We start from the raw sequence: 13,285 nt of genomic DNA on the forward strand, positions 1-13,285 counted from the left end.
AATTATTCAAAATTTTTTAAACTATAAAAATTTAATTATAATTAAATTTGATAAAATTATAGAGACTCGTAGAATAATTTAACTAAGACAAAAATCTAAAAATAATAATAGAATAGGTGTTTATATGGCATTTAAATTTTGTATGAATAATATTTTTCTATATGGTTAAATACTAAAATGAAACCTAAAAAATTTTAGTCCTAATAAAAATATCTCAAAATAAAAGACAAAAAGATTTACATTAAATATAGAATGTTTTGTTAAAATAATTCAATTATAAAAAAAGTTAAATTGGTTATTCAATAACAATTTATAATTTATCATAGTGAAACCATGCATTTTGATAAAAGGTAATATTAGGTGTTCCGAGGATTACCTAAAACGGAATTATTTTTGGGCCTGAATGTGAGCTCCATACTCTTTTTAGGGCAGCGTCCGACTTCTGCTGATGCCGAGGTGCCGTCGTCCGAGTTTCTCGTGAGCAGGTAGGGGTAGTACCTGCAAGAGATTTCGATGCTTAAGTTAGCAAGGGTTCAAAGTAGATTTTAAGTAGATTGGGGTCTAAATATATCTGAGGGTATTAGTGTATTTATAGTAGAATAAATAATCACCTTTTAGAGTAGTTCCACCTTTGATGGTAGATGGTCGTTCACTTTTCCTAGGAAAGTTGTTGACATCTCCCTTCTAGATGAGTAGGAGATATCTTAGGAGTCGGTTACTTATTTGGATAAGTAGGAGTACTGGGTAGACTTTTGTTGCTGTGTCCAACCTCTATGAGGTCGGGTAGGTGTAGTAGCTAGATCTCTTGAGTGAGTTTCTATTCATTTTAGGCCTGGCTATAATTTTGGGCCATGGTATAAACAGCGCCCCTACTTGAGTCTGAGCTTTTTAAGGTCGGACTCGAACATTTGTAGGTTAGACTTGATCTCTGGCGGATTAAAACATCAATCCGGGCGAACTGTCTTTCTTGAGACTAGGTCGGACACTCGACGTGTTTTAAAATTCGAGACATTACATCTTTTCGTAGCTTTGTGCACGTTACTCTACGGTCACCTTGGTAACCATGCGCAATAAATGGAGGGTTGCAAAATTACTCTTTTACCCTCGGTGTCTTATAAATACCAAATTCATTTCTCTTTCTTCTTTTTTGCTTTTCTTCTGAAACGTTTGCACTCAATATTTTTTTTCTCTTTTAGTCCACCATTCTTGTGTTCAAGATTTCTTTATCTTGGGACTTCAGAAGGCTTTGCTTACGCTAGAGGAACGTTCGCGTTTTGTTGTTTGTGTGTTCTTCGCTTCATTTTTCAATCAAGGTCGGTCTTCGCCTTTTTCTTTATTTTCTGTACCCTTGTTCTTGGCTGGATAATGTATATTTCTGATTTTAAATTCGTTTTTGTTGTTTTGGCGATGATTCTTTGTTTACTTGATGGTTCTGTGTCGTATTCATTTGAAAATTTGTTTCTTTTCTTGAACTTTTATTGTTGCCAGTAAGAAACTGAGTGGGGTTTTACGTTATGTTGCCCCCAAATGGTTTCATGTTTTTCCTTGACGATGGGACCATTTTCATATCTGTGTGCATACGAAGGGTTGTAAGAACTGTAACGTTCTTAGTTGATGACGACCCGACCTCTTTTGATTTTGTGTAAATATTTATATTGTTGTGCCTGGCCTGCCGACTTGTAGTGATAATCTTCTTTTATTATATTGTAGGTATAGCTCTTATGTCTCGGTCAATAATTCACAACATGTCCTCTAAAGTCCCATACGACTTGACTTGGGTAGATATATCTGTTCTTACTCCTATTCCTGTTATTGATAATGAGTCCGCTGAAACCTTTCATAGACACCATAGGTTATGCTTGATCGGGAGGATGAGAGAAGATACGAGATTGTGGTTGCCGACCCTGAGGAGAGGGTTTGTTTTTAGCGTCATTTCATCCATGTGTATGATTGTTTTTTCACCAAATTAGAAGTTAGCCTTCCATTTTTCGACTTTAAATGTGAGGTCCTTAAGGTTTGTAATATTGCCCCTACACAACTGCATCCTAATTCTTGGGGTTTCTTAAAAATATACCAACTTCTTTGTTGAAAACTTGACGTCCTTCCTTCTGTTAAGGTCTTCTTTTATCTTTTTGTCCTCATTAAGCCTTTCAACTACAAGAAGCAGGGCTGGATTTCCTTCCGAGTTGTCCAGGGGAGGAAAGTCTTTGCCATTTTTGATGATTCTGTTCATGAATTTAAAAATTACTTCTTTAAGATCCGTTCTATTGAGGGTGTCCGACCTTTCTTTCTGGGTGAGGGAGATGAGCCTCTTTTTCCTTTGTACTGGGAAGAACATCTCATAATAGTTAAGTATAATTTGGATGACTTAGATGAGGTCGAGGAGAGCGTAGTTGGTTTGTTCTAAGAGTGTTGGGGCCGAGCTCCTTATCTGGATACCAAGAAGTTTTTAGAAAATCCAAGCCAACTTCAATCCGAACTAGGTAGTCTTCTTTTCATTTTGTAGATGTAATTTTGTTGACTTTGTTTTCATGGCTAACATTATCCCACCTTTATGTCATGCAGAGAAGATGCTTCCCAAGTCGGCTGCTATAAAAACTCTTCGGTTTGCTAGGAAGAATGTTATTGTCTGAACTTTTCAATTAAAATAAGTCGGTGAATCTGACAACCTCTCCTCTCTTTCTAAATCGGACTCAGGTGCATTAGCCTTGATAAAAGTTATTGCTGACCTGACTCCTCACCCTACTCCCCCTTCTAGATTGGGGAAGCAAACAATTCCTGTTCCACCTCGTAATCCCGAGTCAAACCCTAAAAAATGTAAGACTACAAAATCGATAGGTATTTATGAGCAAGGTTTTGATGCAATAGCTTGGAGCAAGAAACACATCCTTCTAAATAGCTTTATCGGCATGGATGATGTTTCTATTAAAAGCCATCTTCAAGTATTCTCCTAGGGTGGAGTTCAGACGGCCAGGATATATGCAGCTTTGCTGAGGGAATTAGAGAAGACTCTCCTTGGCATCACCCAAAATACTTCGACTAATCTATAGGTTGAGGTGGTGTCTTTAAGGGAATCAAGAAAAGAGTTGGAGGGTGAGAAGGAGTCACTTATGTTCGACCTCGGCAAGGCTCGGGAGAGGGTAAAGCAATCTAAGGCCGCCTTAGCTATAGTGGAGGGCTTAAAGGAATAAGATGAAGAGAGTTATATTAGGGTCTTTGGGAAAAAAACTTGACTTGGTGGACGAGGTTACCAAGTCAAAGGAGAAATATGCGGAGTTAGAGGAGACTATAGCTTAGGGAATGGACGAGCTAGTTGAAAATCTGAAGGCTCAAATCCGAGTTGTAGCTTCCGAGGCTGACTTCTCTCTTATCAGTCCTGACAATATTATGGCTGATGGGAAGATTGTTCCTACGCCAGAAGATGAGGAGGACACTCCTATGCTTGACCCGAAGACTCTTGAAGTCCGAGCTAAGGGAGCTCTTCGGGTGGACGATGAGCCTGCTCCATCTCAGCCAGAAAATTTTCCGACCTCCTTCGCACAACCCGAAGACATGATTTCCAGCGAACATATCCCTCCTCCTTAGCTTTTTAATGTCTAAGTATTTGTATGGCTCGACTTATGGGTGCACTTATGGAAGCTCGTTCCCCTTCAGGTTAGACACTTTATAGTAACCCTTACTAGAACCTCATCGATCTTTGATAAACCACTATTTTATGGTATATTTTGGATTGAATTGGGTAGATTTTGTCAACTATTCTCACACTTATTCAGGAAAATTGCATGTTTTTAAGTTTCCTTCCCAATTTTGTACTATGATTGAAAAATGCTCCTAAAGCCTTTAAATCACTAATTTTTAATCCTCTGTTATTATCATTCGATGCCGTGATATGCGCGTTAAATGATTACAGAATTTATAGAGCATGAATGGCATAGAGGATGAAGAGGAAGCATGCTAAAGTGGAAGGAACACAAGAATTTGAAGATGTAAGAAGCTGGAAGCGACGCGCGCGCATGGCTGAAGCGTACGCGTAATCAAACCAGTTTCGAAGCGATGCGTATGCATGACTGATGCGTACGCGTAACTAGGAGCGTCGACCACTGACGCATATGCGTGACTGATGCGTACGCGTGACCTTGTGCAGAGCCCACTGACGAGTATGCGTGGCTGACACTTACACGTGATGAGCGTCACGTGCTGCAATTAAAGAAATACGCTGGGGGCAATTTTTGGGCTAATTTTGGCTCAGTTTCAAGCCCAAAAATGCAGACTAGAGGCTGGGATAGAGCTGAGACTGAACACACTTCACACTTTAGCTTATTTTTTGAGTTTTGAATTCTAATGAGAGAAACTCCCACTTCTCTCTAGGGTTTTTGGTATTCTTAGTTTTACTTTCACTTGGATCTTGAGAGAAGCTGTGGTTACCTTCATTTGGAGTCATTTTTCTTATAGTTTTCTTCTCTAATTCTCTTATTACTCTTTACTATTTGGTTACATGAATTCATGTTTGGATCTTGTTACTATTGAATTTTGTTAATGCATTGAGTTATTTCTATATTTATTGTTATTGCTTATTTTGTTCTTGTTAATTGTTTTCAGTGGTAATTTGAATTGAATTATTTTCCTATTTATTATCATGTCTTTTATCTTTGCTCACCAAGTGTTTGAGAAAATGTCATCCAATATCATGGAGTAAATTTCTTTGCTTGGTTTGGGATTGAGTAATTGGAGCCACTTGAATTGTTATATTCAAGTATTAATTGGTAATTGAACATTGCTATTTAGCTTGAAACTCACCAACTCTAGTTCTTCTCTATGAAGTGACTAGGACTTGTGAGTTAAAGTTAATTATTTCACTTGACTTTCCTTCACTTGTTAGAGGATAACTAAGTGAGAGCAATGAGTTTTTACCATCATGCTTGGAAAAGACAATGAGGATAGAAATTCCAATTCTCAACCCTAACCAAGTCCTTTTATATTGATTATTTTACCACTCTTGCTAGTTATCCATTGCTTTAATTTCTAGTTATTTATTTTTCTTGTTCTCAAGCTCAAAAAATCTCCAGGAAAATCACAACCAATAATTTGCATCTTGTGTCAACTCCTAGGGAAATGGCTTGGGATTCTACTCTCGGTTATTGAATTTAATTGTGACACACTTTTTAACTTTGATTAGCAGAAATATCGTCGGTTAAGACTATACTTGCGACTTTGATTTTGAAAAATATTTTTGGTAATCTTGACCGACATTTATCCGCTCGTCATGTTTTGGCGCCATTTTCGGGGATTTGCATATGTGTGCTAAGTTATTGGTTGGTGTAAATATATTCATATTTGCATAATGGCATCTTTTATTTGTGTGCTTTTTTATTATTAGTAGTAGTTATTAGTTATTTTGCTAGAAACACCCTTTGGAGGCAGTACAAGCACAGACAGGAAAGCACAAACTCAAAAGATCAAAAAATCAAATACCCTAACCATTCAGAAGCAGCAGAAAAAGATAAAAACTTTAAAGGAAATAACAAATGTGCAACATCACCAGAGGCAAACACGGAAACAGGGGAGAAGAATCGCAATCGCCATCAAACAAGAGAAGCACAAACAAAGAAAGCAAGTACCAACCTGAAAAGAAGAAGCGGAAACGGTGACGAGCAAGTGGCAAAATCACGAACGATCCCCACCGAAAAAAACGATGAAAGCCTTGAAAACTCGAAGAAAAGGAAACTGGGGCAGCCAAAGAACGAGGGAAAGAAAGCCTCTTTCTCCAGAAACAAAATGAAACAGACAGAAGCAAAAAGGGAAAATGAGATAAGTCTCTCTGATTTTAAACAAGGCAAAGAGAGGGAAAATGAAATGGCAAAAGGAATAAAAGCCCAATTAATGAGCCTTAAAAGCACTCGTGTATATCCAAGAAACTATGGCGCTCGTAACTGGTGCAGCATTTAAAACAAACGCCTTGCATTTTGAAAGGGAATTAAAGACGCAGAATTACCCGAGAAGGATAAAAACACCCGGGGCACAACCAACTGGAAGATGCTTGAGCACGACCTCTCAAAATGAGATCGAATCTCAAGCAGGGGTACTGTTCATACCCTGATCTGAGCTTTAAGGGTCGGGTCGTCAGAAGTCAGGAGGACCGACTTCATGAAGTGATCCCTTGAGTCTGACCTCTCCATAGAAGAGCTTGGAATAATGCCTGGAGTCCCAGAAAGGGGCCAGAGAGGCCCAAAACAGCAAGGCCACCGCTACTCAAGAGACGGACGCCAAAAGATAAGATAAGATAAGAATCTTATCCTGAAGAAGATCACCAAACACTACTATAAATACACTGGAGCCCCCAGGTATAACGCATACTCCAATTTCTACTAAAACCTGTTAAAAGCCCATGCTAACTTAAGCATCGGAGTCTCTTGCAGGTACCACCACCGCTCTTCCCAAGGAATCAAGGACCGGTGGCACTTCAGCTCCAACAAGTCGGACACGGCTGACTCAACCAAATCAGGAAACCTCGTCCGAGATCGACCTCAACGTCTTAGGTAACCCTTGGAAAACTAGCTGATTTAAAATTGTTTGACCTATTAAGGCATTGTAGGTTGATGCTACACTTAAGGTTCTTGATTTCATGCCTTTACCAAAAGTGGTATGCAACAAGATGAAACCAAGGGGTCGGATGGGCGTATCGCCTAACCCGAAGAGGTTACCTGGATAAGCTCTCAGCTCCTTTTCTTCTAACCCGAGTTTATCAAATGCGTGCTTGAATAATATGTCAGCTGAGCTTCCCATATCTACCAGAGTTCTATGGAGATTTGCATTGGCGAGGATCATCGTAATTACAATGGGGTCGTCGTGACCAGGCGTCACTCCTTGGGAATCTTCTTTGGTGAATGAAATTATGGATAAATCGGGAACATTGCTATCTTCACTGACCTGGTATACTTCCTTAAGATGCCTTTTGCGAGAGGACTTAATTACTCCCCCTCCTGCAAATCCTCCATTTATCATGTGTACATGCCTATCAGGGGTTTGTGGTGGCCGATCTCGTCGACCTCTGTCTTCAGCACCTGTCTTCCTTTTTCCTGGATCGTCGGACCTATCCACGAGGTATCTTTCTAGCCGACCTTGTCTGACTAGCTTTTCTATGACATTTTTTAGATCATAGCAATCATTGGTAGAATGCCCATATAACTTGTGATACTCGTAATATTTCGTCTGACTTTCATCTTTCTTGTGCTTAATAGAACGAGGAGGTAGAAATTTTTCAGTGTGGCAGATTTTTCTGTAGATGTCGACAAGGAAAACTCGGAGTGGGGTGTAGTTATGGTATATTCGAGGTTTTTCCAAGTTGTATTCCTCTTTTTTCTTTGCTTCCTTGTCTTTATCCCAAGCTTGATAGGGAGGGTTTTGCCTTGGAACTGGCTCTCTAAGTCAGAAATTTTTCTCCATGTTGATTTACTTCTCCGTCTACTCCTGTACTTCATACAGGAAAGTCGGGTGTCGTTTTGATATGGATTGAGAAAATGACCATTTTCTGAGACCATTAACTAACCCCATTATTACTAGGGGTGTTCATGGTCTGGTTAATCTAAAAACCAAACCAGTTTTTTGGTTAACCAAAAATATAGTATTGGTTAATTAACCAAATTGATTTTACATGATAAAACCGGTTATTAACCGGTTAGTGAAATTCAAAACCGGTTTTTAACCGGTTATTAAAGCAAAAATCAGTTTTTAAAAAATAACTGGTTTTTATATTAAAAAATTAATTTTTATACCATAAAATTGGTTTTTACATATAAAAATAGATTTTTACACAAAATAATATTTTTACAAACAAAAACCCAAATTTTTAAAGCTTTTTTTAATTGAATTTTTTTAATCTAAAATTTTTTTTCTTTCTAAATGATACGAATAACATTTGTAAATAATGAAATCCCTTCGATTGCTTTCGTTTCTTTTTCTTTCTTATCTCTTTTTAGCATTTTCTATAAATAATTTTTTCTAATATAAATAATTTTCTTTCTAAATGATACGAGTAACTTTTTCTTATCTCCTTCTTTCCATCTCTCTCCTTTTCTCTCCCCCTCCTCTTCTCTCTTCCTTCTCTCTCTTTCTCCCCCTCCCCTCTCTTTATCTTCCTCCCTCTCTCTCCTCTTTTCCATTTTTCTCTCTCTCCTCCCTCCCCTCTCTCTCCCCTTCTCTTCTTTCTCTCTCTCTCTCTCTCTCTCTCTCTCTCTCTCTCCCATTTTTCTCCCTCCTCCTCTCCTTCTTTCCCCCTCCCCTCTATCTATCTATCTCTCTCTCCTTCCCCTCTCTCTCTCCTTCCCCTTTCTTTCTCTCTATCCTTCTCTTCCTCTCTCTCCCCTTCCCTCTTTCTCTCTCCCCTCCTCTCCCTCTCTCTCCCCTCCTCTCTTTTCTCTCTCTCCTTATCTTTTTTTGTCGCTCTCTCCTTCTCTCTTCCCATCCTCTCTCTCTCCCCTATCTCTTTCTCTATGATTGTCCTATTTCTCTTCCTCTTTCTCTCTTCTATCCTTCTTCTCTCTTCTTATCTCTCTCTTTTTTCTTTCTTCTCCTCTATCTTCTCTTCCTCTCTCTCTTCTCTCTCGCTTTAGAAAGAAAAGGAGAAAAGAGATAGAAGAGGGATAGAGATTGAGAGAAGGTTGAGAGTGAAAGAGAAAAGAGAGAGTAAGAAAAGAAAGACGAGGAGAGAAAAGGAAGAGAGAAAGAGGAGAAGAGAGAGAAAATGGGAGAGAAAGAAAGAAGAAAAGGAAAGAGAGAGGAGCAAGAGAGAGAGAAAGAGAGAAAAGAAAAAAAAGAGAGAGAGAAAGAGAGGGGAGGGAAAGGAGAGAGAGAGAGAGTAAGGAGAGGGGAGAGAGAGAGAGAGAGAAAGAAAGAGAAAAAAGGGAAAAGAGAGGAGAAATGAGAGAGATATGCGAGAGAGAGAGAGAGAGAGAGAGAGAAGGAAAGGAGAGAGAGATGGAGGGGAGAGAGAAAAGAGGAGGAGAGATAGAAAAAGGGGAGAGATGATTAGAGAGAGGAATGGGAGGAGAGAGAGAAAGAGAGAGAATGGAGGGAGAGAAAGAGGGCAAGGAGAGAGAGAAAGAGAGAAAATGGAGGGGGAGAAAGAGGGCAAGGAGAGAGAGAGAGAGAGGAAGTGAGAGAGCGGAGAGAAGGAGAGAGAGAGAGATAGAGAGAGAGAGAGAATGATAGAGAGACAAGGGAGAGAGAAAGAAAGACGAGGTGGAGAAAGAGGGAGAGAGAGAGAGAGAAAGAGAGGGAGAGAAAGAGAGAGGGAAAGATAGAGATAGAGGAGAGAGAGGAGGAGAGAAAGAGGGAAAAAGGAGAGAGAGAGAGAGAGAGAGAGAGAGAGAAGGGGGAGAAAGAGAAGCAGAGAGAAGGAAAGGAGAGAGAGAAGGGGAGAGGAGATAAAGAGAAAAATGAGTGAGAGAGAAGGGAGAGAGAGAGTGGGGGAAGGAAGGGGGAGAGAGAGGGAAAGGGGAGAGAAAAAAAGGGAAAAGAAGAGAGAGAATGGGAGAGAGAGGAGGGAGAGAGAGGAGGAGGGGGAGAGAGAAAAGGAAAGGACAAAAAGGAGGAGGAGAAAGAGAAAAATGTGAGAGAGAGAGAGAGAGAAAGAGAGAGAGAGGAGGAGGAAAAGATGGGAAAAAGAGAGATAGGAGGAGGGAGAAAGAGAGAGAGAGAGAGAGAGAGAAGAAGAGAAAGAAGGGAGGGAGAGAGAAAGAGAGAGGAAGGGGGAGAAGGAGGGAGAGAGAGAGAAGAATGGGGAGAAGGAGGGAGAGAGAGAGAGAGAAAGAGAGAGAGAGAGAAAGAGAGAGAGAGAGTATGTAATTTGGTTTTGAAATTAGGTTTTGATTTTAATTTGGTTTTGGTTAACCAATTCTAAAAATATGGATATGATTTTTAAAATTATTTTATTAAACTGGTTAACCAAAATGTGGTTATGGTTTTTTAACCGATTAACCATATTTTAGTTTTTTTTATGAACACCCCTAATTATTACTACTTCTGGAGGTAAGTTTTGTATTTCTTAGCAAGCTTTGTTGAATCTTTCCATATAATCTCGAAGAGTTTCTCCGACTTCTTGTTTAACCTCTAAGAGACTTGGAGCATGCTTGACTTTGTCCTTCTAAATTGAAAACTGGGTAAGAAACTTCCTTGTCAGATCGTCAAAGTAGGTCACCGACCTCGGTGGAAGGCTATCGAGATACTTCATCGCCACTTTAGTTGACATTATCAGAAAAGCTTTGCAGCGAGTTGCATCAGACGCGTCAGCTAGGTACATCTGACTTTTAAAATTGCTAAGATGGTGCCTTGGGTCGGTCGTTCTATTATAGAGAACTATGTAGGGGATTTTACAGGTCATAGGAACCCTAGCTCGCATGATCTCTTTAATGAACGGATCCTCTCCTCCCAGAGGGCTTTCCTCCCAATCAGTTCGAGTACTCCGACTTCTAAGGTTGGCCTCCAATTTTCAGAGCTTTTCTTTCAGCTTTCTGCATCATCATACCTCTTTTCACAAATCTCTTTTCGCTTCTCTTTGTCACTCAATCTCCTACTCAAGTTGCTCTAATCGACCATGGCGCCCGTGACAAGTCCCATGATTTCTGTTGGATGAGGGGGCTCCTCATCCTCGAGTGGATGAACTTCTGAATGGATTCACCACGGTGAAAAATTTTTTGATGTACCTTTCCCGTGGGGGCCACTCGCTCTTTCATGTCGTGGAGGTATCACGAGTGCTCGGTCGTCGTTATGAGGTTTTGATTCTAATTCAGATGCCGTATGTTTGGGTGTAGACTTCCAAGTCCCCGTCAATGGCACCAATGTTCCAAAGGTTACTTGAAATGGAATTGCTTTTGGGCCTGAACGTGAGGTCCAGACTCCTTTTAGGGCAGCATCTGACTTCTGCTGACGCCGAGGTGCCGCTTTCTGAGTTCCTCGTGAGGGGGTAAGGGGTAGTACGTGCAAGGGATTCTGATACTTAAGTTAGCACGGGTTCAAAGCAGGTTTTTAGTAGATTGGGGTTTGAATATACCTGAGGGTGTCAGTATATTTATAGTAGAATAGATAACTACTTTTTAGAGTAGTTTCACCTTTGATAATGGATGCCGTTCCCTTTTTCTAGAGAAGTTGTTGAGATCTTCCTTTTTAGATAAGTAGAAAATATTTTAGGAGTCGCTTACTTATTTGAATATATAGGGTCAGACTTTTATCGCTATGTCCGACCTCTATATATGAGGCTGGATAGGGATTGTAGCTGGATCTCTTGAATAAATTTTTATTTATTTTGGGTCTAATTATATTTTTGAGTCAAGATATAAATATTAGAGATATAATAACTCAATTATATTACCCAACTTAATATCTATCTATCCATCTATTATAGAAATAATTAAAAATATAAAATAAAATAAGTAATAATTAAAAAATATAAATAAATTTATTTTAAATTATTTTTATTGTCTTCTAAATATTTTTGCTTGATACCATCTTAATGTCACAACCAGACATGCAAAAAAGAAGTGAAGCTCCTAATGATGTGTTTATGCCGAATATTTTGAATTGTCTCATCACATAAATGATATGTATAACAAAAATATCGTGTGTATATTAAAATTAATTATTAAATTAATTATTATATATTTGTATATGTATAAATATATGTATTGTCATTTTTAAGGTGTATTAATTAATATTTTAATATATATTTTATATGAATAATTTATTAAGTGACTAATTTTTTATATATACATAGAAAACATATTTGCAACTATATTCATGTCGATCAGTTAATATCTTTTATTTTTTTATTGTTAAAAATATAATTGTTTATATATTTTTTACTAATTTAAAATTTTAAAATAATAAATTTTACAACAAAAAAAGTCACATAAAACAAAAAAAAATTTACACAAAATTTACACAAATTTAAAAGAATCTTTTACATAAAAAATATTAGAGATATAACTATTTCTCTCATTTTTTTTAATTCACTTAAAATTTTGGGCACTTAATTTGATGATACGTTCAATTTTTTTCACAATATAATCAAAATCAGCAGGGGGCGGAGCTATGTAGTAAGAAAGGGAGCAATAGTCCCTCTAATTTTAATTTTTTACATGTAAATTATATGTAAATTTTAGTTTAACTTCTTTTAAAATTTTATTTTAATTTTATTTTATTGTATAAATATTTTTTGTTTCCTTCTAATATTTCATCTAGTTCCGCCCTGAAATTAGCTTATATATGTGGACACTAATATTAGAAAGAGAAGAAGAAGAAAAATAATTAAGAAAGAGAAACCCAAAATTTTTACTTAAAAAGAAGTAGAGTTACATTAGTAATGTAGTTGGGTAGACATTAATATAATTTTGAGAACGGGCTAAATAAAATTTTTGTAAAATAAATTTAATTTGTAGAAGTATAATAAAAAAAATGGTCGAATCATACAAAAATGAATGAATAAAAATAATTCCAAAGGGAGAAAATTTTTAAGGATGAGTTTATAGTTACAATTTTTAGATTTATTGCTAGTTCATTAAAGTCTTAAACCTTTTGAGGATATAAACATAATAACTTTTACAAGTATATTTTAGCAATTATACTCTGATCTACATTATTATTATTATTTTAAATAATAATGAGAGAGATGAAAAATGTTTTTCTGATGAATATTTTGTAAAATAGTTTTACGTTATATTTATATATAATAATACACTTTAAGATACTAATTATTGGATGTTATAAGAAGCTTATAAAATTTTAATTGTTATGCAATTATTGGATGCTATAAGTAACTACGTTTTAATTATTTATTAATTACTTACAAATTATTTTTTTCGATAGACTAAAAATAAATTTGTTGTGGATCCGTTAATAAGTTACTAATATAAGATCAAATTTAAATTTTTAATATTTCTTTAATTAGATAGATGATGTAATTTTTTTATTAACTTAAATTGTTTATTTTTATAATTTTATATATATAATAAGAGTATTAATACGCTTTAATAAAATAAATAAAAATCTCTAAATTATTTTATTTTTAAATGCCGATATTTCGTGTCAATCGAACAGATACATTGAAGCTATAAATCTGGCTTAGTAGAAATGGAGCATAGAATCCATCTTGTAGCATTGACTCTTGTTACATACAGATATGTTTACCACGTGGTTTGGATCGATTTTAAGTTAAAAAATATTTGATTTGAATATTAATTTTATTTATAATACAATTTAGTTTGGATGATTTATTTAGAGAATTCGATCCAAT

The 13,285-nt window shown here is 36.8% G+C and overlaps 1 protein-coding gene across 1 annotated transcript; it reads right to left on the reverse strand.

Moving 5' to 3' along the window:
• Nucleotides 1-6,498: 6,498 nt before the first annotated feature.
• On the reverse strand, nucleotides 6,499-7,551 carry LOC112756950 (uncharacterized). The gene is made up of 2 exons (XM_025805553.1): nucleotides 7,547-7,551; nucleotides 6,499-7,420 (listed from the first exon to the last, which is right to left on the reverse strand). Exons 1-2 carry the CDS (start codon nucleotides 7,549-7,551, stop codon nucleotides 6,499-6,501), a joined length of 927 nt encoding a protein of 308 aa, XP_025661338.1.
• Between the last annotated feature and the right edge of the window lie 5,734 nt (nucleotides 7,552-13,285).

The sequence above is a fragment of the Arachis hypogaea genome, chromosome 16 (assembly GCF_003086295.3).
Source record: "Arachis hypogaea cultivar Tifrunner chromosome 16, arahy.Tifrunner.gnm2.J5K5, whole genome shotgun sequence".
Taxonomy (NCBI): domain Eukaryota; kingdom Viridiplantae; phylum Streptophyta; class Magnoliopsida; order Fabales; family Fabaceae; genus Arachis; species Arachis hypogaea.